The following is a 24,278-nucleotide window of genomic DNA, read 5'->3' on the forward strand; positions in this document are numbered from 1 at the left end:
CTCTCTCTTTTTTAAAGAAGTTCAGCTTTTTTTGAACATGTTACAAAGGAGATTTAGTCAAAAAGATGAAAGCCCATATCATCATCAGACCCCTTAGATTCTTCTTTCTTTGCTTCTACTTTCTTCCCCTCAGCTGGGGCAGCATCGGCTGCTAGGGCAGGTCCACCAGCCCCTACCTTGCAGATGGGAGAGCCCAGATCTCCCCGTTGTAATTGCCTCTCTCTTCTCCCGTGGCACTGGGTTGGACTCTCTGTTTGGTCCACAGCTATAAGTTTCTAGAATCTGAACAGCCCTTAAAATGTTTTACTGTCTAATTTTGGAGGATGATAGGGCCCTTCCTTAAGAGTGGGTGACTCAGTTGGAAGTCATGTGAAGGGGGAGAAATACAGCTGAAGCACCCAGGATTTGGCTTTGATAAATATTTCCACCAAAAGTTTTTATACTTAGAAATACAAATATTATTCTCTGTATAAGTAGCAAACTAAAGCCCAGGGGAGGCCCTAGACTGTTTTGGTATGCCTCTGAGCTGAGAATGGTTTTTATGTTTTTAAAGGGTTGTTAAAACAAAACAGAACAAATAATATAAACAAACAAACAAAAATACCAAAAATAAACAAGCCTACTCAGACATCTTTAGTCCTGAGTACATTACTTCACCTCTCTGAATGTGTGTCTTTCCTTCAGAAAACATCTGCCTGGCAGAGTTGTTGCGAGGATAAACCATGATGTACATAAAGAGTTTAACACATAGTAGATACTCAGAAAATGATAGCTGTTGTTACTGGGGTGGACATTTGAGCCCTTATGGGATTATCTGACAGATACCAGGTTCAATTTCTCCCACCAAGTCTGAAGGTCTTTCCAGTGAGCTGAGACAAGTCTTTTAGGAGAAAAACACCTCCGCTCCAGCTCTCTCCTACCCCATCCCCAGAACAGAGAGCTCCTCTGTAGGTACCTAGACATGCAGGGTTCAGTGGTGGCTTACAAACGTTCAGTAATTGGGAGCTCTTTACCTGAAGGCCACCCTTCTACTGGTGGACAGCTCTGGCTGTTAGAAAGTGCCTCCTCTCTCTATGCTTTTCATCAAGCTCACACCAAGCGAAGAGTCTGGACTGGGATCATGACTGCTGGAATGAAACACCTCTCTTTGTGGCTCCATCTAGAGCATGTGGGCGATGAACCAGAGTCAGTGGTTTGCAGACCTTGTTTTTAAGCTGCTGTAGCCATAACAACCAAAATGGAAACAGACCAACTAACTTGGAGTTGTTGTTGTGAGCCGTTGAGCCGATTCTGACTCATAACAACCCTGTAGAACAGAGTAGATCTGCCCCATAAGGCTTCCAAGGCTGTAATCTTTACAGAAGCGGATTACCATATGTTTCTCCTGCGGAGTGGCTGGTGGGTTTGGATCTCCAACCTTTTGGTTAACAATCACGCCACCAGAGCTCCTCAACTTGGAGTTATCTGGGGCTAATGCTAAACCCAGCCAAGTTTGAAAACTTCTCAATTCTGCGGCCTCCAGGGCTTGTGGGTTCAAGTCCTTGGAAAGAGTGTAATACTTTTTGCTAATAGATAGCAGCATCTGTACTGTTAGCCATCCCTGTGTGAACATGTGCACACGTGTGTTATGTATGCACATACACACACAATGTGTGCATGCATGTGATTCACAAGTCCCTTCCTTCAATGACTCTTGAGCTGTGGTTGCCCTGGCCCTATGCTCGGCTCTGGATACAGTGCAGCAGATCTTAGTCTAATGGGGGAGGCAGACTTGGAAAGAAACTATTATAATACGGTGTAACTGGGAAGATGAGGGGGATGTGGGAGCTCAGAGGAGGGACATTCGCCCTCACAGGAGGGGTGTAGAAAAGAAATCTGAGACTTGATACACGAGTGGAAAGAGAAAAGAACAGGGATGGAAGAGAAGTTCAGGACAGAGGAAACAGTCTATGCAAAGATTCCATGGAAGACTCAAGGAACAGAGTGATTTGGTCTGGCTGGAGCTTGGAAAGGTGTGGATGGGATGCAGGAGGTGACGAGAGCTAAGGCTCAAGGCGCTGACAAGGACCAGATCATGAAGGACATTGAAAGTTTGTTAAGGAACTTGGTCTTTACCTGGGGGTAATAGGAGAGTCGTGGTATAGTCTGAATAGAGGGGTGACATGGTCTGGTCTTGATCTTGGAGATTGCACTGTAGGGGAGCAAGAGAGGCAGCAGGAGGACCAGTTAGGAAGCCACTGTAGGCAGCTGGGTGAGAGGTGATGGTAAACTGAGATGGATGCAATGGCAGTGGAAGAAGAGGATGCACTGGGGGTAGAGAACTGGCAGGATAGATGTGGTGATGCACTGGAGTCCATCATCAAAGAGCAAAGAGCAAGGGAGCTTGAGGAGGGTAATATCCTGTTTCTGGCCTGGCCCAGCAACTACTATGTGTTCAACTCTTTACATATATCATGTGTGGATGGTGGATGGTGGTGCTGTTTGATGAGAAGGTTAGCACAGTTGAGGAGCAGCTTGCACTTGAAAACAAATGCAGCACCGCAAGGGAAGACGGAAGTGTAATTTGGAGGTGTGTGGAAGATAAGGGAGCTGGGCTTGTAAGGCTTGTTCTCACACAGACTTAACAGAAAGTGGGAAGTAGTTAGTCGTTTGCAGAAACAATAAAACCCAGCTCTGCTTTGAATTATCCCACAAAACCAGGAAGTTTGTGTGGAACTCTTTGAGGAAGGCCCACAGAGTTAGCATTTAGCACCAGGGTCCTGGGGCCCAGACAAACACCAACCTCTCCAGTTTTGGGTATGCTGACCCCAGACCCCCTGCCAGGCACCAGTGTCACTCACACTGCAGACATCCACCAGGAATGTCTGGACCATTTACTGTTGGACTGAGAACAGGGCTCATTGTGTCTGGATTCCCAGGAGGCTATGGGGATCCACTGCTTTTCGGATCTTGGATTCTTTCCTTGGCTTGGAGAAATTTTTCAGTTTCTCCCAAGGCAGAAGCTGGCTTGCTCAGCTACTCTTCTGAATGTAGATGCTTGGCACTTTGGATGGTGGAGAAGGGTGGAGATCAAGGTTGTCTCTGAAAGTCTGGGAGCTGGAGGGCTGAGCTGCCCAATCCACTGTGGGACCAATGTTGAATGGTCCATTTACTCATCTAACATACACCCACTGACCCTGCTGTTCGCCAGGCCCTGTGCTGGAGCTGAAGTCTCAGAGGTAAAGCAGATAGCCTCTTTGCCTCCATGGAGCTTGCAGTCTGGTGGAAGAGAAAGACACGTCACAAGACAGTTATAATACAGTGTTGATCAGTGCTATAATAGAGCAATGCTTAGGCATCTCCACCCACCAACCCAGTGCCGCATAGAGGTAGGGATACGGCATGTAGACAGTTGGGTCCCCAGACTGCACCAGTACAGGGTGTGAAAAATACAATTTATAGGCAAAAGACTTAGAGTTGTAATTATTGATAATCAGAGTTATAATCATAGTAAGCATGTGTACTGTGCAATACTCTTGATATACTTTATATCACTTAATTCTCACAATGACCTGTGGGATAGGTTCTAACACTCTCCCTCTTTTATAGAGCAGGAAACTGAGGCTCACAGAGGTGAAATAATTTGCTCAATTTATAGAGTTAGTGAAGTGAGGAGTCGGTTTGTCTAACTCCAAAGTCCTGAACTACAGCTCTGTAGTTGACTGAAAGCTAAATTCAGCTATGCAGCGGGGCTGCCTTAAATGCTAAAAGGATTTTAGGCTGCATTAATAGAGGCATGATATCTATAATGATGGAGGTGAGAGTCCTGCTGACCCTGCCCTGGTTAGAGCTCTTCTGAATGTCTAATGCTGGGTCTTTCAACTGCCAATAGAGACAGGGTTAATCTGGAGCCCATCAGGGGACGGGGTGAGGGAATTGGATGCCCTGATCTGAGGAAGAGATAGAGAAATGGAAGTGCACAACTTGTAGAAGAGAAGACTTGAGGGGGCTGTGATCACCGTCTTCAAGTCTCTAAGGAGCCATTGGGAAGCAGAGAGAATAGGCCTGTTCTGTGTAACCTCAGAAGGCAGAACTAGGACCAGCAGGTACAAGGCGTAGGGAGAGAGATTTTAGCACATCCCAGGGACAATTCTTCTAACCAGCCAAATTGTCAAATGGACAGCCTTGCAGCCTTGGCAGGAAGTGAATGCCTCATTGCTGAAGGTGTGCAAGTAGGGGCATGTGACCCTTGGTAGGGGAGCAAAGGAGTTGAAACATCAAATGGGGATTTGACCAGATCATCTTTAACTGTCTGATGCTGAGATTCTTGGGCCCTTGTTTGCAGGTGGTGCTGAAAACTCCCCTCCGTTCAGAGCTCCAGCCTTGGTCCAGGCACCTTCCCAGGGAGCATTCTTTCACCTGCACAACGCTGTGAGGTAGGTAGAACAATGCAGACATCTGTCCTCTGAAACCCAGTCCTGACTGCCCTGGGGACCTGGAGGAGACAGTGGAAGTAGTCGCGAATGGCAGAGGTGGTTTCAAAGGAAGTCCCTGAGGTTTTCCTAATAAGGCTTTGAGTACATTTCTGTCGTTACCTTATTTGCTCATCACCCATCCTTGAGAGGGAGGCCAGGCAAGGGGGATCTGTGGTGAGGAGTCAAGACTGGGCTGGGCGCCCAGATGCCTGTCTCTGCTGCTTGCTTGCTGTGTGACTTTAGGAAAGTTGCTCTACCTTGAGATCTGTTAGCTCTTCTGAGGATGGGTAGATTCTCCAGGGGGAGCAGGTACAAGAACTCTTCCTGGAGACTTTGGAGAGGTGAGGAAAGCTGGGGTATACCTGGCTGCCCAGTCTCTGGCTTGTTGACCATAGGAGGAGTACCTGAGGAGTGTGAGTCATGGGGAAGGTGAATGAGTCACACTCACCTGGGGACACCTGGCAGGGTGAGACCCATCTGGCTATCAGATTTAAAGGTAATCTAGCGAAGTAGGCTGAGAAGCAGGGGGTGGAGTATAGAGTCTTGTTCTGGAAACCAGGGGACCTGGGTTCCCATCCCAGCTCAGGCCTCGGTTTCCCCACCTGTAAAATAGGTGCATTAGTTTCTCCCCCCACCCACCCACCCCACAAAGTTGTCTTGAGGATTGAACAAGCTCATGCATACCAAAGGGCTTTGCGAGCTGTGAGATAGGAAGGATCACTACTAGGGGACTCACCAGCTTCCAACCCTAGAACAGAAGTGAATTTCTAATTAGCAATTGTGAATACAGATTGGAAAACACCCCTCGAGCTCCTGATATCACCCTTGGTTGCCAAAAGGAGAAGGGCCAAACCCATGCAGGACTTCCTCATCTGTTGCCTGCCCAGCTGACACAAGCTGACCACAGTCAGAGCTGTTCCTCTTTCCCAAAGCTAAGATAATCGTTGCCACAGTGCTTTGTCCATAAAGCCAGGGATCCCTAGAATGCCTACCTGCTGGGTCTGGGGGTGGGGAGCTTGTCCCACTTCAGCTGTTGCCCAGGGGTTCAGCTGACAGAGGGGCAGTCCTGATGCTGCCAGGTAGGAGAGATTGAGGGTAGTGTCTTGGTTCAAATTCTCCTGCTTTTGAGACAGCACCCTGACAACTCCAGAAGCTGAATTGCTTCAAAGTTATGTCACCAAAAAGCAGCCCTGTTGACTTTTGTAACAGCAACATGGGGACCTTGTCTTCTGCTTTTTCCCCTTCTGCAGGGCCAGGCTGGCATGGGCCCAGCAGAGTACCTTTTGAATAAGAGCTTAGCTTCATTACCCTCTTCACTCCTCTACCCCTTGTAGTGTGGCCTTCCTCACCCCTACCTTCACTGAACTTGGGTTCAACCAAGTGGACCCCAGTGACCTCCTAGTTGCCAAATTCAGTGGTGTTTTCTCAGGTCTCCACGTACCACCTCTCTGGAGCGTTGGATACCTTCTCCTTCTAGAAGCTCTCTCTTCTTTTTGCTTCTAAGAGGCTGCCGTGTCTGGTTTATCTCCTGCCTCTCTGTCTATTCCTCCTTAGGCCATTCTCTGGATTCTGTTTTTCTCCCTCAAAGGTTCACCAGGATTCTGATCACTTTCTTGTCTTGAATTACACATACAGGTTCGTTCATTCATTCGTGCATTTGTTTGGCCTGAGCTGGGTGTTGGAGAATCAGCAATGAATAAGACAGACCCCCAACCCTCATTGGTCTTTCAGTCTTGTAAAGGAGATACACAGTAAATCATTGCACGTATAACTGATTAATCCTTTCTTCAGCTATGAAGGAAATGGTCAGGGGTTATGAGGGCATATGGGATGGGGCCTTGTCTGGACAGATCAGGTCAAGCTGGGAGACCTGAAGAGGGACTGGAAGGTGTCTCTGTGAGCAGGGAAAGGAGGAGCCCCCCAGGCAAAGGAACAGTATGGGCAAAGGCTCCGAGGCAGGATGGAGGATGGAACGTGTGTAGTGTGGAGTGTGTGACGCTACTGAGGAACTGAAGAGAAGGGGAGTATGGTATGAGAATAAGCTGGAGACTAGGTGGCAACTCAGTTGTGCGGGTCCTTGGGAGCCTCATTTAGAGTTTGGCGTTTCTTCCAGATCAGTGGGGTCCACAGGAAGTTTTAAAACAGGAGGGAGACTTGCCCAGATTCCATGATCAGAACTCGTGAAAGAGATAGACACCACGTTCCATTCTGATAAGCTCTGAGGGTGTAGTTTTTGGTTTTTCCACACTGTGGTGTCTTGCCCCTGTGTCTCAGCTGGAGGCTTGGTGTTGGGAAGTCCTGGGAATGTGCCCTTTCCTGACATTCTCTCTGCTGAAGGCCTCTCTGGGCTCTTTGCATGTTTTCACTTATCCTGCCAACCCTTGCTAAGCTTCTGCACTGGAGAGGGAAGATGACTCAGACACTGACCCACCCTTGGAGATTCCACTCTAATCTGGAAAGAGACATGGTGGTGGAGGCTTAAAGCATATTGTGACAAGTGCCAGGGGGCTCAGGGAGTCAGGGAGGGCTTTCGGGGCTTGACTCGTGAGGAGGCACACACTTGGCTGAGAAGGGGTAGTCAGGCACTCCAGGCAAGGGGGTGGGGCTGGTGTGTGCAAAGGCTTGTCAGGTGAAAGGGTCTGCTCTGGTTGGGGAATAATCAATAGTGCAGCTAGGGGCTCAAGTGGGGAGTAGGCAGAGATGAGGGAGAGAGTTGGGTTGCGAGAGGCCTTGAATGGCAGGTCTTGATCCAGTGGGTGCCAGGGAGTCATGGACAGGTCTTGAGCTGAGGAGAGACTTGATAAATGGGATTTCAGAACAGTGAGGACACTGGATGCTGGTTGGAGAGAATGAAGCCTGGTCACTTCCCTCCCCTTGTGTTCTCCCTCTGCTACATGCCCTTGTTGGGTTGTTTCTCTGACTGGCCTGGCCCACTGAGCCACCTAGCACTGTTTCACTGCAGCACCAGGGAGTGGTTAACCATGGCTCCAGAGGGTCTGAGCCTGAAGTGGTACTCTGCCCCTGACTTAGTAGGTGCCCCTTGATAAGTCCTTTAACCCCCCTCAGCCTCAGTTTCCTTATGTGAACTAGAGGTAATAATAGGTCATTGAGGATTCAGTGATAAGGAGCAAGCAAGTTGTTAACATGTGCCTGATAACCAAACCAAACCCACTGCCGTTGAGTTGATTCCAACTCATAGCGACCCTAAGGGACAGAGTAGAACTGCCCCCATAGTTTCCAAGGAGTGCCTGGTGGATTCGAACTGCCGACCTCTTGGTTAGTGGCGGTAGCACTTAACTACTACACCACCAGGATTTCCCTGTGCCTGTTACATGGTGATAACTCCATTGCCAGAGGTACCTGTTATTCATTTATTTCCCTATGGATTAGTAGTGGCCCCAGTCTATTTCATAACCTGCCCCTTGGTGAGTCCTTCTCAGAGCAGTAAGTCTGTAGTCTGAACTAGAAATGGGCAATCTCTAGCAGCCCCAGCACTTGGCTGCTAACCCACCAGCTGCTCCATGGGAGAAAGATGTGGCAGTCCGCTTCCATAAAGATTACAACCTCGGAAACCGTATGGGGCAATTCTACTCTGTCCTACAGGGTCACTATTTGTCATGAGTCGGAACTGACTTGATGGCAATGGGTTTTGTTTTTTTGTATTCCTATCTTACATTTGGAAACCCTGGTGGTGTAGTGGTCAAGTGCTACCACTGCTAACCAAAGGGTTGGCAGTTCAAATATGCCAGGCGCTCCTTGGAAACTCTATGGGGGTAGTTCTACTCTGCCCTGTAGGGTCGTTATGAGTCAGAATAGGCTTGATGGCAATGGGTTATCTTACATTTGTTACAATTAATGAGCCAATATTGTTACTACAGACAATATTAACATAAAGTCCATAGTTTATGTTAATATTCAGTCTGTGTATTGTACAGTCCTATAGGTTTTGACAAATGAATAATGTCACCTATCCACTGTTACAGTATCATATAGAATATCATATGGGATAGTTTTGCTGCCCTAAAAATGCTTAATGCTGTTCCTACCCCTCCTCTGAACCCCTGGCAACCACTGATCTTTTTACTGTCTCTATAGGGTTTTTTTTATAGGGTTGCTTTTTCCAGAATGTCATACAGTTGGAATCACACAGTATGTAGCTTTTGCAGACTAGCTTCTAATACCTTTGTTTTATGGCCAAGGATTCGAGGTCCAGAGAGGGACAGTAACTCATCCAAGGTCACCCAGCCCTTCAGTGACAGTGCTTGGACCTGTTCTCTTCTCCCTGTCTCAAATATCTATTGCATCTCTAATTTTTAAAGTGCTGATAATTTAAAAAATTATCGACTTGGGGAGGAGTAACAATGGAATGGGCATTTTGGAGGCAGAGGCTCCCCACAGACAACTCCAGGGAGCGTTCTGGTTAGAAGAGCCTCAGGAGCATCGCATCCAGCCTCCCTAGTTTACAGGTGGGGAAACCGAGGCCCAGAGAGAGATAGCGGCTTGCCCAGGGTCAGGCCATCAGACCCCTAACAATCAGCAGGCAACAGGGCTGTTCCTATCCCCAGCCTGCTGCTTCTTACTTAAGAAAGTGAAGCAGAGCGTGAACAAAGGCTTCCTGAGGAAGTTTTGGTTTTTAATTGTGCTGAGAAGGACCAGTTCCACCACTGTGCGTGCCTGTGATCCCTGTGGGCCCTGCACAGCTATTTCAGACTCAGCCACAACGTCCTATTTATAGGGTAATGTGATTAGATTGGCATGGATAAGGAGAGGCCATCCTTGCTCTACACAGGCAGCCATGGCTGAGGAAGAGGCCCTGGGGGAGGATTCTGAGCCATGGGTGAGTAACAAGGGGCCTGGGGTGAGCCTCACAGCCTGCTCAGACGAGGGGTGCCAGGGAGACCTTACGGGAGTACCCACTCCTGACTCCCTGTTCAGCTGCCAGCTGGGCCTTCTGCAGAGATCAATCCAGTTTTCATCCTATTCTCTCCCTGCCTAAAAATCCTCCACGGCCTCAGGTCAGGCAGAACCACTCTGATGCCCACTGTCTCAAATCCCAGCCCCACCTACCTCTCCAAACTGCTTGCATTTCCCTGTGCGGCCACACCTCTGAGCCCTTGCTCCTCCTGCTCCCTCCCCTGGCCTGCCAGTTTCCCACTTCTCCCACAGACAGAGCTCCATTCATCCCTCTTGATTCTGCACAAATGATCCTCCTTTGTGGCTCCGCCAGGCCTTTCCTGCTCCCTGCTTTGTGCTCCCACTGACCACAGCCACTAGGCCTGACACAGAGGAGGAAAGAAAGCAGAAAAGCACTCGTGACTGAGCACCTCCTGGGGCCGTTCACTTTACATGTTGGATGAGATGTAATCTTCATGCTGTTAAACATTAGGTATTTTTAGAAGAAGGTGTGTAGGAGGGAGAGCAAGTCTCTGAAGTATGGTAGTAGGGACTGGAATCAGTCCCTGCTCTGTATTTCCTAGCTGTGTAACCTTGGCTGAACCTCTCTGAGCCTCAGTTTCCCCATCTATAAAGTGGGAATGGTGCCAGCCATGTGTTTTGGGGAGGGTTCAACAAGGCAATGCTTATAATGTACTTACCATGTTGCCTGCTCCGTAATGAGCTTCTATGGCAATAGCAGGTGTTGTTTACAGGCAGGGAAACCCGCTTAAGTGCTCCTCCTCCCTGACCATCCCCCCAAGAGGAGAGAAACCAGGCCTTGGGGGTTCTGGTCTTGGACTCCGACCCCTGCTCCCCTCCCCTCCCTCTCTTAGCCCCTGGGCAGGCTGGGTGGGGCCCTCCTGGGCCTATTCTGTTTCCCTGGTTGGGGGAAGCTTTGTCTGGGTATTGTTTTTCCCAAGAAGTTTTCCTCTGTGGTGCCACTGATGACTCAGAGCCCTTGAGTCACCAGGAGGCTGAGGGCTGGGGGAGGAATGTGGAAGCAGGAAGAGAGAAAGGAGAGGAGGGAGGGGGAGAGGGGCCCCAGTTCTAGCCCTGGCTCCCCTTCCTGTGGCCTGCCTGCCTATGGGTCTGACAGGCCCCTTGCCCTGCCTGGCCTCGGTTTCCACACGTGTGAAGAAGGATGTTGGTGAGTGGTTCCCAGTCCTGGCTCAGCCTTAGAACCACAGGTTCCTGGGCCCCACCCCAGCCATGTAGACTTGGAAGGTAGGGGTTGGGCCTGGGAATCTATAATTTTCTGAAACTCACCATGTGATTCCGACACTCACCTGGCCTGCAGAGGTGTTTGGGAGCCACGTGGTTCAGGGCTACTCCCAACTGGGCCAGTAAGTGTTTACTCAGCCTCTGCTTGGACATCTGCCCTGAAGGAGAGCACACTTCTCTTGCTCCATTCTTGCAGGATGGTGCATGGGACATGCATTGGCTTTAAAAAAAAAAAAAAAAAAAAAAGCTTTATTGAAGCCTAATTTACATGCCATAAAATTATTTCAGTGGTTTTCAGTAAATTTACAGAGTTGTACAACCATTGCCACAATCCAGTTTTAGAACATTTTTATCACCCCTCAAAACTCCCTTGTGCCTGTTTGCAGTCGATCCCTGCCCCACCCCTACCCCCACCCCCACAACCACTAATATGCTGTCTGTCTCCTTGGGTGCCCAGACCTGTGTTCAGCTCCCGATTTCACCCTATCTAGCCTTGTGACCATCTACAAATTTTTGCCCCTCTCTAAACCTTTTTTTTTTTTTTTTTCTAACCTTGGATTTTTCCTCTGTAGGGGTGGGGGCAATAATCATACTTTCCTTGTGGGTTGTTGTTTGTATTTCACTAAGGTGTACACGGGGCCCTGGTGGTGCAATGGTTAAGTACTTGGCTGCTAACCAAATGGTAAGTGGTTCAAACTTATGAGCCACTCTGAGGGAGAAAAGACCTGGCAATCTGATCCTGTAAAGATTTCAGCCTTGGTGAGAGACAGTTCTACTCTGTCCTAGAGGGTTGCTCTGAGTCAGAATTGACTCAAGAGCACACAACAACAACAACATCTGAAGAACAGTACGAGCCAGGGATGAGGGAGCCTAGTACAAAGAAAACAGGACATGACACAGATACCCAGGCACAGTAGCAGTAAAACCAAAACTCACCACCATTGAGTTGATTTCGACTCATAACGACCCGATAGGGCAGAGTAGTAGGAGCGAATGTCTGGGCACTGGGCTAAGCACCTTAAATGCATTGTCTCTCTTAGGTGGGTGTTAATACAATTCCCATTTTATAGCTGAAGAAACTGAGGCACTAAGAAGGAAAGTAACTTTTTCAAGGTCACATAGGTAATAATTGGTAGGGCTGGGAGTCTGTCCCAGAGCCTGCCCTCCTTAACCAACAGACTACACTGTCCCCTCCCCCAGAATAGGAATCATGGAGCAAGGGACACAGCTCATGGACCCAGGACTAGGTTTATGGCACACAACACCAAGGGACAAGACCTAGTACAATGGGCGTTGGATTTAAAAGATGGTACATAGTACAGAGTATGTCATGCAACAGACTTGGCCCAAGGAGACATGGGACACAGTACATGGAACTTGATCCTTATGTGCTGTGGTACATGCTACAAGTTACACACACAGGACAATGTATGAAGAACAAGGGCCTGGGACATGACATTGAAAGCATGGTACATGTGACACTGGGCATGGTACAAAGTATATGATGCCAGGACATGGTATCCAGGGTATGGGACTTGAGATGTGGCAACTGGGGCTCTGGGCCACAGTGGAACCCTTTTTCATCTGGGATCCCCTACCCATGTCAGTACCTGAGCCCCAGCAAGCAGCGGCAGGAGTCAGTTTTCTCCTCTCCACAAAGGCCTGTCTGTTTTTTTTCCTCCTCCCTGTCCCTTTGGATGCCAAAGAGTGGGAGTGTCCCAGGGGAGTGGTGAGGCCCGAGCGCCCCCCACCCATCCCACCGGCTCAGACAGGGGTCAAGGCTTGGGGCCAAGTCCATGGCTCAGGAAGGGCCTGCCAGACCCCCAGATCCCCTCCCTCAGCAGCAGCTGTGAGCACTGGTGTTGGCTGGGACCAGTGCCGGGTAATTTTCCTCTAAGCTGTCCCCACCCCCCACCCCCGCTCTCCTCTCTGGTTGCTGCTGCTGGCTGGGAGTGTGTCTGCATTCCGAGGCTGAGGGGAGAGAGCAAGAGAGCCTGTAGTGTTGTTGAGGCTGAGGAAGCAGATTGTTCACAGCTGCTGTTGCAGGGGGGTAGAGGTGCAGGGGAGGGAGCAGTGGAGTGGGGGCTAATATTTCTTGAGCCCTATGACACCAGCACTCACTGCTTCATCTTGTCTCATCTATACAAGAGCCCTGCTACCCTGACAGGAGACCGAGGCTCAGAAAGGCATAGAGTTTTTGCAAGGTCACATGGAGGGTCAGAGGCAAAGCCCCTGTTAGACCTCAGGTCTCCTTATTCTTGGCCAGTGGTGCACTAGGATTGGTGTCACCCAGTGCAGTAACTCATGGTGTCACTCCCCCTGCCCTTCATGAATCTCCTCCCATGCTAGACCATACAGAATCCTTAGTAATGTTATTATCAATTTTAATTATAGAATAATATGTAATTAAATATAGCCATAAATTGCTTAAATGTAATATTTCTTGGATTATATGAATACTAACAACAAAATTGTTTTGTAAAATCTTTCTACACTGAATTCCAACATTTAGTTACAGCATTATTAGTAACTGAACTGAAGCCTTTTTTTAATTTTTCTCCTTTTCCTTTAATTACTACTTCATTCGCAAAGTTATTGACATAGGTTCACAAATAATAATTACCACGATATTGTAGCTAAAACACCAGAAAATTTGACAAAATCAGTGACAATAAAAGCATTGGCAGCAATGAAAACAACAGCGGGTGCTTGCAGTGTGTGCGGGTGAAACCACGTGATTCAAAGCGTCATTGGCTATCTGGGTAATTAACCAAAACCAAACCCACTGCCATCGAGTGGATTCCGACTCATAGCGACACTATAGGACAGAGTAGAACTGCCCTGTAGAGTTTCCAAGGAGCGCCTGGTGGATTGGAACTGCCGACCTTTTGGTCAGCAGTTGTAGCACTTAACCACTACACCACCAGGGTTTCTGGCAGCTCATTAGAAGATTGAAAAAGTAAATTAGCATAGGGTTTTAGCCTTGTAGGTATATTGATGCATGTAAGCTTAGCTTATGAAAAATGTTTTCGTTGTTATAACTAACTATAGGGGTATTTTTATTAAAAAAAAATAAAATTTTACTTTGGTGAGTAGCATCTGGGGTCTTAAAATCTTGTGAGTGGCCATCGAAGATACTCCACTGATCTCACCCATTCGGGAGCAAGGGAAAATGAAGAAAACCAAAGACACAGGCAAAGATTAGTCCAAAGCTACCATAGCTTCCACCAGACTGAGTCCAGTACAACCAGATGGTGCCTGGCTATCACCACTGATACTCTTACAGGGATCATAATAGAGGGTCCCAGACAGAGCTGAAAAAAAATGTAGAACAAAATTCTAACTCACAAAAAAAGACCAGACTTACTGGCCTGACAGAGACTGGAGAAACCCTGAGAGTATGGCCCCCAGACATCTCATCAGGTCAGTAAAGAAGTCACTCCTGAGATTCACCCTTCAGCCAAAGATTAGACAGGCCCTTAAACACAAAACGAGACTAAAGGGACACAGCAGCCCAGGGGCAAGGACTAGAAGGCAGGAGGAGATGGGAAAGCTGGTAATAGGGAACCCAAGGTTGAGAAGGAAGAGTGTTGACACTTCCTGGAGTTGGTAACCAATGTCATGAATCAATATGTGTACTGTTTAATGAGAAGCAGTTTGTTCTGGAAATCTCTATCTAAAGTACAATAACAAAAATTTTTTAAAAAATAATAAATTTCTGCTTAAACACTGCACAAAAGTGTTATAGACAGTCATTTTGGTGTCACCCCCTCTGACACTGTTTACCCCATGTGGTCTGTACGCTGTTTCCCCTAGTGACACCACTATTCCTGGCCCAGGGATCTTTCCATTTTGTCGTGAGTGGAGACAGAAACTGAGGTTGTAAAGAGGACAGGTTAGATGGAGCAGAGGATGTTCCTGGGGGGTCAGCGGGAGGTGAGGCTGCAAGGGCATGTCGTGGGCGCCAGATCATAAACCCCGAACCAAACCCCTGGCTGTCGAGTCAATTCTGACTTACAGCGACCTTACAGAACACAGTTGAACTGCCCCATAGGATTTCCAAGGCTGTAGTCTTTATGGAAGCTGACTGCCACATCTTTCCCCACAGACCGGCTGGTGGATTTCAACCATCAACCCTTTGATTAGCCACTGAGCACTTAACCACTGTGCATCAGGGCTCCTCACCAGATCATAACCAAAAAAACCGATTCCGACACATAGCGACCCTATAGGACAGAGTAGAACTGCCCCATACAGTTTCCAAGGAGGGCCTGGCAGATTTGAACTGCCGACCCTTTGGTTAGCAGCCGTAGCACTTAACCACTGTGCCACCAGGGTTTCCACCAGATCATACCCACCCACTGCTGTCGAGTCGATTCCAACTCATAGCGACCCTATAGGACAGAGAGGGCCTTAAATGCCAAACCTAGGAGTCCTGACTTCCTTCTGTCCGCACTGGGGGAGCCATGAAAGGTCTTGAGCAGGGAATGCCGCACTCTCTAAGAGAGTGATCTGGGTGAGGAGAGAGCCTGAGGCAGTGAGGAAGGGAAAAGATGGGGGCACTGAAGGATAGAAGTGACCGGGATGTGGGGGTAGGAGGTGGGTGGAAAGTAGGGAGAGGGAGAAGCTGAGGGTCCTGTCTTCTCTGAGCATCTCAGCTCTGATCCCAGCCCTTATGCACTGTCCCCATGGGATGACTCTCTGGTTGGACCTTGCCTCCAAGGATGTTCCAGAGTGTTCTGGAAGCACCCAGAGAGATGGGTACTTGGAGGAAAATGCTGGTGATTGGGCAGGTGCCTGGATGGAAGTGAGGCTGGTAGTGCACCTGGGGAGAAAAGGTAGCACCCATAACCTCACTGTGCTCTGGATCCCTACTGTGTGCCAGGCACTGTACTTTATACTCGATCTTGTTAATTCTCCCGGCTGGTTATTATTACCCTATGAGCTGGGAAAGGCCAAAAAAAAAAAAAAAAAAAAAAGCATTCTAGTACTAAGTACTATACCTCTGTTTATTTTAAAAGGAGAAAAGTATTTTTAAAAGTGCCACTAGACTTAAGAGGACTAGTAAATTGAGGAATGGTGCCGACTACATTTCATTACAATATTCATCATCTCTAGTCCCAACATGAGGAATTGAGGCCCAGAGAGGTTGAATAACTTGCCTAGGGTCACTCAGAGGTAGTAAGTGCTGGGGCTGGGATCAAATGGTGACTCCAGATCCTTTGTTCTTTTGGGTGGGGGAAGAATAGGCTAAGTGCCGAGGAGAGGGGAAGGGGCATCATAAAGAGAGACTGACTCATGGAGGGGAGTGGGTAGCAAGGCTGGCCCTGACGTGTTTTCTCGAGGCTCTCCCCTGAGATGCTTTCCTGTTTCCGGCACCAGCCGCCACTTATTTCTCTAGGCCTTGGTTGGAACCATCCATCCTCCCCTACTTTGGATGCAGAGACACAGAGGTAGCCCTCAAGGGTGACAGAAAGGGAAGTTGAAGTTCCCAGGAAGGAGCCTCTTGCCCAGAGTCCCTCAGTGGTAGAGGTCTGAGCTCTGTCCAAACTCTCCTTGGACATTGCTGCATATACCCTTGGACAGAATGTCACTCGCCCTTCACCCAGTTGGTCATTTTTGTACTTGGTCCCAAGCTCAGGGAGACTGGAACGCATTCAGGGATTCCGTGATATCTCGCCCCTTCTCTGCGCCAGCCCCTTTTGACTTTCTCAGGGAGTTATGCCTGCAGAATCCAAACTGACATCCAGACTGATGGGCTCCTGCTTCCTGCCAGAATCTAGCGCGGAGGAAGTCTTGGCTCTAGGCAGCAGCTCTGGCTTGGGGACAGAGCTGGGATTAATTTGCAGCCGGCATCTGGAGGCGCATATCGCTGTCTTATTTTTTATCATCATTGTCCCCATCATAACAATAACTGGCCTGGGAGCCCCTCAGACCCAAATCCCTGTGAAGGACCGCGCTTGGTCCTCAGACCGGGAGGAGGGAACCTTGGCCGGCTCCACAAATATGGCTTGCCTTTTGCTGCTTTTTTTAAAATCCTGGAGTCGCAGGCCTGGAAGGGTCCTCAGAGATGGGCTGATATGCTTATCACCTGGGTCCTTTTGCCCACCACTGGGCAATTCGTTATCTCTCAGGAAGAGGGGGAAGGAAGCCAGCATTTTTTTTTTTTTTTTGACATCTCTTTTATTTATTTTTTTTTATGCAAGACATGGTCCTAAATCTTTTAATCCTCTCAACTACCTTCCAGAAAAAGCGTTTGTACCCCTATTTTCCAGATGAGAAAATTGAGCCTCAGAGAGATAGTAACCTACCCAAGCCACCCAGCTCACAATAATAGCAGCTTTCTTTATAAGTCTCTGTGCCAGGTACTGTGCTAAGCCCCAGACATATTTTGCCTTATTAAATTCTCACAATAACTCTAGGAAGCAAGTGTTATAATCCGTTTTATAGATATGGAAACTGAGGCTCAGAAAGCTGAAGCAACTTGCTCTAGGCCACACAGCTAATAAGTAGTAGATCAGGAATTTAAACCCAGGTTTTTCTGATGGGATCTCTTTCCATGGTCACACACAGAAGGCTGTTTATTTTGTTTTTCCCCCTCATGAAAAGCCCTTCCTCTGTGGAGCAGGAAGCTGCCTCCTGTGGCTGCTCATGCTTCTTCTAACTCTGGCTCGGAGATCGTAGACCCTGCCTGCTCCCCATTTCTCCAGGAGATTTGCAGGTGGGGGTTGTGTCTCTCCAGGTCTTCCACTGATTCTACAGTCCCAGGACCTGCAACCAGGCCTTTTTGTCCTGCTGCTGATCTGTGTGTGTACCAGGGCTTCTCCAGGGTGGGTTGCAGAGTGCGGGAGGAGATAGCTGTTCACAGATATTTGCAGCTCCAGCTGCTGGCCCACCCAGCCTCCCAGAACAAACCCCACCCAGGGAATGGAAGACAATCTGCTAAAGTGGGTGCTGGCAGGAAGGTTGAGGTCTTGCGCCCATGGCCAAATCTGACTGCTTCCATGCCATGAGGTCAGAAAGTGGCAGGTCCAGGCACGCTCCCAGTGTCTTGCCCTGGCTTTCAGCTGGGGTTGGCTCTGGAAGCTGGGAAAGGGCCAGTGGCTGCAGTCCCTGGGATAGTTGGCCTCCTGGAGGTGGCTTCAGCCAAGCCTTACTGGCCACTGCCCCTGATAGCTGTCCACACCCAGGATGGACTTGGCCCAGGCAGAGGCCGACCCCTGTCATGTCACAGAGACCCAGGTCTCTGCTCTGAGCTGGGAGCAAGATACCTGGGTTCTTGGTCTGGCTGTGTGACTCAGAGAAGTCACACTCTTGTTCTTGGTGTTATTGTCTATAAAATAGGGGATTCACAAACGAATGTTGTCGCTAATAAATCCTACGCTGTACTGTATTCCCATATAGTATCTCCAAGTCTTCCAATAATCCTGCAGCTGGGTATCACTACCCCTATTTACAGATATGTAATCTGAGGCTCAGAGAGGGGGAGTAACTTGCTCCAGGTCACACAGCCCAGACCTGAACACAGAAATCTCACTGTGACATTCATAACCTTTCCGTATACCACCGCGCTGTTCTCACTTGGTGTGGACGTGCTGAACTAAGATCTTTGGGCCAAAGAAGCCAGATTCTGTTCACGAAGAAGGGTTCTAACTTTTGGGAGCTTCTACTGTTGTGTGGGGCCTTGGATATCCTTACTGGCTCATGAGCCAGGTACCATTCGTTCTTCCCATTTTATAGATGGGGAAACTGAGGCCCTGATCACAGGAGCTGAATCTGCTGGATTCTCAAACACAGGTCTCCTCAGACCTCACAGAGGCCCTGTCTAGTTTCCCTGGATTTTATAACTGGCCTCTCTGTTTAGTGACCATTGTCCTAATTAGCAAAATCCTAGACCAGAGGGATGGGTGTTCCCAGGAGGGCCCCAGGAACGCAGTGAGCCAGAAAACAAACAAGCTCTGAGACAGCACTTCCCATGAGCAGCTGGCTGCCTGGGAAATCAAGAAACAGTGTTTGGGGTGAAAAGAAAAGAACAGGGTGGTGTCTTCCAGGCCTAGCCAAGCCCTTTTGTACATTGTGGCCAGGGACAGGAAGATGAGGCCGCCTCCTCTGGTTTCTGGTAGCTGCCCTGGGAGGCTCAGAGAGACGTAGGGACTAACTGCCTCATAAATGAGGGTTTCCAGAGGGCAGGGCCCAGGCCAGCCTCCAGAGCTATGTGGCATGCAAAGCTGCAGGGCCTTTGTGATCATTAATGGGGGTCAGTGACCCTGGGCTGGTAGTCAGTGACCCCTGGGGGCCAATGCCAAGCCCTCTGTTAATCACCAACTGGACAGGTCGGGGCCACACTCCTCAAGAAAGGGCTGCTTGGCTGGACTGGCTGCTGGTTCATGTTTACTCTGGAGGCTGGGATGACAAGGAATGAGGAATTTTTTTCTTGTAGTTGTTTGAATTTTCCAAATTGTCTAATGATAGGCATCACCTTAAGTATATTTTTACAAAGTATTGTGTCCAGCTTAGTGTTTTATTTAAAAAACTGAACAATAAAACAACCCCACATTGGATACATACCTGTAAACAGTTTCAAATCCTACAGCAATGAAAGAAAAAAGGTATAATTTTCCTATCATAAAAGTTCACACACTGTAAGTATATAGTTCTATGATTTTTAGTAGATGTAATCAATTGCGCATTCACCACCATAATCCAATATTAGAGCTTTCTCATCACCCCCAAGAAGTTCCCTCCTGCTGGTTGCAGTGATCTGGGAGCTTATCCCAGCCCCTAGGCAGCCACAGAAACACTTGAAGGGTGAAATTCTCCCCCTTTATTCCTTTCAAGCAAACTGCTTAAACAGTTTAGAGCTTACCACCCTCTCTGACTTTTTAGGGGTGTGTGCAAGAACATACACCCTTACAAGAAAGAGGAGAGGGTCATACTATACACATTGTTGACAATTTCCTTTTTTGCACTTGGGGATCTCTCATGTGTACTGAGTGCCTACTATGTGCCAGGCACAATCAGATCTAGTCCAGTCTCTTTTCACAGCTGCATAGTGGTCCATTGTGTGGTGGCTTCATAATTTATTTAACCAGAACGTTGGGTCCTTTCCAGTTTTCTTCAAACAATGCTTCAGTGAACCTCCTTGCACGTATATCTTGGTATTTGTCTGTAAGTAATTCTGTAGGAAATAGAACTGTTGCATTGTGTGTTTTTAAATTTGGATAGAGAGTCAAATTTGCATCCAGAGAGGGGAAACCAGTTCATGCTTCAATCAAGGGCGTATGAGAGCTGTGAGATTTTTTAATCCTCCGAATGGCTGGAGACAGGAGGAAGTTCTCTGAATTTAGGCCCGAGTTGATCCACTGCAGGCTCATGGACCCAGGATGGAACATACCAGGACAGAGAACTCAGGCTGCCATCTATGGCCCCCCAATGGACACTAGTATAAATTCACAGTCTTCAGTGTGGCCCTGAAGGACCTTGAGGCCCCTGCTGCCCTCTCCAGCCTCATCTGCCCTTGTCCTCTGTGTTTTAGACCCGAATGCTCTTTATTACCTGAATGTGGCCTGCACTTGCTTGCCCTTTGCCCATGGTGTTTCCTTCCCTTTTCTCCTCCATGTCTGTATGTCAGAACCCTCTCTATCCTTCAAGGCTCAGGAAGTCTCCAGGAAGACTTCCTGTAATCCCACAATCTGGATTGTCTTCTCCTTCTTTCTGTGTTCCCTTAGCCCTTTATCTGACCCACATTCCCCTTTTAGTGGGAGGAAGTTGTGGGTGGTAGAGGGCAAATTTCAGCCTGATTAGATAGAAGCTGTGCTCCAGGAGGAGCTGGGATGGGTTACTATTGATTTCCAGGATGGGGAGGAAAGCCTCCATTAACCTCGGTGCAGGCCAGGCCATTTTCACACATAACACACACTCATTTAATCCTCACCAACTATATACCTGCTTAGCAGATGAGGATACTGAAGCATAGAAAGAAGTAAATTGCGCACACAGTCATAGAGCTAAGATGAGGAGGTGGGAGTAAAATCCAGGTCTCACAGCTTCTCATTCCCTTTCCTGTCACTGCACCAGGCTGCAGAGGGAGGAGGAGGATCTAGGATGCAACAAGATCCTAGAAATAGAGTAGCTGGGGCAGGCAGAGTGGTGGCAGGGAGGAAAGAGGACTTGGTGGAGGTGGGAAGCTGGCCTAGGTGAGTCTGAATAGGACTTCTACCCAAATGGCTTGTGACTCTGGTGGGAGGGTGGCGGGCTCAGCGCAGAGTGTGGAGTGAGAGGAGAGAGTTAAAGCCTCACCTTCCCAGGGAGTCAGTAGATGTGCCTAAAGCAGAAAACCAAACCAAAACACCTATGAGAAGCAATACAAACTTGTTATTTAGAGACATGGAGGTAAATCCCGCAAACATCAGCCAGAGGAGGCAGCTAGAAGGGGTTGCCTCTGGGGAGAGGAAAACGGGGTTGAGAGAATAACTTCGTACAATAACTGACTTTAACTTTTGATAAAAATAAACGTTTTAAAAAAGAAAAAGGCCATCTTCAGGAAAGTAGCAAGAGCCACCCATTCCAGGGGCTGAGGGTTGTGCTCTACTCTTCCTTCCCTGCTTCACCAGTCAGGTGAGGACAGTTGGAGCTACCTTAGATGTGGGTCCTCCCCAGACACTGACCGCCTGGGTTCACATCCTGACTGTATCATTTACTAGTTGTGTGCAAGTTCCTTGACAGCCCCCAAGCTCAGTTTTCTCCTCTGCAAAATGGGGCTGCCTATAATTCCCACTCTGTAAAGGTGTTAAGAGGCATCAGTTACTGGAAAGCCTTCAGTAAGTGTTGATCATGTCATTTTCTTGCTTTAGAGGTTAGGCATGGACAGGGAGGGGGCTTTGCGTGGGTCACACAGCAGGAGGAGGTTGAGCTGGGCTCCGGACATTCGTGCACGCGCCTTGTCCGTGTGCAGTGAGTTAGTGCCTGCTGTAACGCTGGGCCCTATGCTGGTCTCCACCCCTAGCTGGGGTGCAGGGGCAGCCGCGCCCAGTCGTGTCGGCCTCGGTGGGAACCCCGATGTCTCTAAGATCGGAGCCAGATCCCCGCCCCTTCGTGGGCCCGCGGGGCCCATCCCTGCCCCGCGCCCTCTCTGCGGGGCGGTCTCCTGGCTTGGGCGGGATGGGCGGGAGTCTACTTATGGCTGGCGACCGGGAGGCCGCGGCTGCCGCCTGGGTTCTCTGCCGCAGTCGCTGCCATGGCTCCACACGGCTCCGCGTCCGCGCTGCTCTGCGCGCTGGTCCTGGCGCTGTGCGCGCTATCCCCGCCCGCTCGCGGGGCCACAGCGCCGCGGCGAGCGGTCCAGGCGCGGGCGCGCCAGCCGCGGGTGAGTGCCCGGGGGTCCGGGGGCTCCCGGAGTAACTCTCTATTCTAAGTTCTTGCAGATACAGCGCTAGGAAAAGGGGAGTACTGTAATTCAGGTCTAGAATGGAAAAACTGTTTTGTTGCTTTGTAAGTATTTCTTGCTGTTTTCTGGGCTCCTCCGAATACGGGTGGGAGCTAGGGGCCCTGGCTGTTTCCCTCCCTAGAGGCTAACCTCACCTGGGCCGGATTTCTTTTCCCTCGCCCCTATCGGATTTCTTCCTGTCTGCCTCCTGATTCGTCTCTTGTCTAATTTCTCCTTTCTGCCTGATTTCTCTTCCTCTCTACATTATTTCTACTGTCTCCTGATTTTTCTCCCCTCTTCCGACTTCTTCTTCCATTGCAGACTCCTCATCTGATCTCTCTCTCCCTCTCCAATATTTCCTCCCTCTTGCTTGAAACCCTGGTGGTGTACTGGTTAAGTGCTACGGCTGCTAACCAAGAGGTCAACAGTTCAGATCCGCCAGGCGCTCCTTGGAAACTCTGCGGGGCAGTTCTACTCTGTCCTATCGGGTCACTATGAGTCGGAATCGACTCGACGGCAGTGGGTTTTTTTCTTCCTTGTATGGTATCACCTCTGCCTGATTATCATCATTACTATGATTTATTCTCCCCTCTCTGATTTCTCCCTTGCTCCATCTGGTTTCCCCTCCTCTCTCCTATTTCGCTTTTGGGTTTCTCCACCCCTCTGCCTGAGTTCTTCTACCCATCTGGTTTCTGACTTCTTCCATCTGATTTTTACTCCCGCCAGATCTCTCCTCCGGCCGAGGTGACTTGCGCCTGCTGGTTTCCGCTCTCTGCTCCAGGCTAACCTTCCTGCGTTCGTCCGCTCGTCTCCAGCCCCAGTGCATGTCTGACAGCCTTCCCTCCATCCTTGACCACTTCTTCTCCAACAGGCTCCTGCAGACCCCGCTGCGTCCTCTCCACCTTTTCCAAGAAATGGGACTTGGGGGTAGGGTGTTGGGGGGCAGGAGGGAGGAGGCAGACAGCGCAGGAGGCCACTTGGGCTCAACCATCTAGGCCCTTCTTGGGAGTATGACAGGAGGATGAATGGGGCATGGGAAGTCTTCCCACTTCCAAAGAGCAAAAGCAAATAGGCTGTGTGACCTCGGACTAGTCTCAGCCCCACTTTGGGCCTCAGTTTCCCCATCTGCAGTGGTGGGGTGGGATTGTGAGTTCTCTGAGGGCACTTCCAGTTCTAAGAACCACTGATGATGGTGGAATAGGCTGAGCCCCTGGGAGCCCCCAGATTTACCATTACCTCTAAGGGACCACCTTGTGGTCCCTGAGCTGGTGCTCTTGGAGCCTGGGGCAACTGGGGTTTCCTGACAGAGTCATTTCACCTCTCTGTGCCTCATTTGTAATACCCAGTTGACACTAAGAAGTAAAGGGAGAAAAAGGTAGAGTTCCCTGTCTCCCCATCACTGGGAAAAAAGCAGATGGCGCATTGAGTAGGGAAGCCAGATGCTGGCTAAAGTACAGGGTTTGGAGCATAAACTCTGGCCTGTTTGCTAACTCGTTGAGATAGGAGGACTTAGAAAAGGGTGGCTCACCTCAGGGATGAGGCGAGCCAGAGGCTCAAGTGAGATGCTCTTGGTGCTGGAAACCACCCTCCCTCGTGCCCCGGGGTCTGCCAATGCACTGCGTCTCCTGGCCAAGCTCTCTGCTCAGGCCTTGCCTTGTCTCATCCTCAGCCCAGCAGTATGGTGGTGGAACACCCTGAGTTCCTCAAGGCAGGCAAGGAGCCTGGCCTGCAGATCTGGCGTGTGGAAAAGTTCGACCTGGTGCCCGTGCCCCCCAACCTTTATGGAGACTTCTTCACTGGTGATGCCTATGTCATCCTGAAGACAGTGCAGCTGAGAAATGGGAATCTGCAGTATGACCTCCACTACTGGCTGGGTGAGGCCTGCCCCTGCCCAGCTTCTGCCCGAGCCCCCACCCCATCCCTGCCCCAGCCTCCTGATCCTGACACTGTAAAGCTCAGACCTTTGAGGCGTGATCCACAGGAGGGACCCAATGTGGCTAGCTAATTACTAGGCACCAAGTATGTGCCAGGCCCTTGGTTAGTGGTTATGCTTCAAGGCTCTAGAGCCAGTCTGCTGTGCCTCTTACCACTGTCTGCCCCTTGGCAAGCTCGTTAGTGTCCCTGTAAAGTGGGCACGATGCTCGTGCCACACCTACCACACAGGAGCATTGTGAGGATTAAATGAGCTACTGTGGCACTCAGAACTGTGGATGACTCAGGGACCTTGGACCCCCTCCACAGCT

General features: G+C 49.4%; 1 protein-coding gene across 3 annotated transcripts in view; it reads left to right on the plus strand.

The window, feature by feature from the left end:
* The window catches only part of GSN (gelsolin), a 69,546-nt gene that overhangs the window by 14,979 nt on the left and 30,289 nt on the right, over nt 1–24,278 (plus strand). Inside the window, exons 2-3 of one of the 3 annotated variants that reach the window (XM_049897233.1) lie at nt 4,325–4,415; nt 23,705–23,909. In XM_049897233.1, coding sequence (XP_049753190.1) covers nt 23,714–23,909 — 196 coding nt within the window. In that variant the 5' untranslated portion in view covers nt 4,325–4,415; nt 23,705–23,713. Of the gene's footprint in view, nt 1–4,324; nt 4,416–21,814; nt 21,976–22,018; nt 22,101–23,704; nt 23,910–24,278 lie in introns of those variants that run through there. The other 2 variants (XM_049897231.1, XM_049897232.1) reach the window with 2 other exon arrangements.

This window comes from Elephas maximus, chromosome 9 (genome assembly GCF_024166365.1).
Source record: "Elephas maximus indicus isolate mEleMax1 chromosome 9, mEleMax1 primary haplotype, whole genome shotgun sequence".
NCBI classification, from domain to species: Eukaryota; Metazoa; Chordata; class Mammalia; order Proboscidea; family Elephantidae; genus Elephas; species Elephas maximus.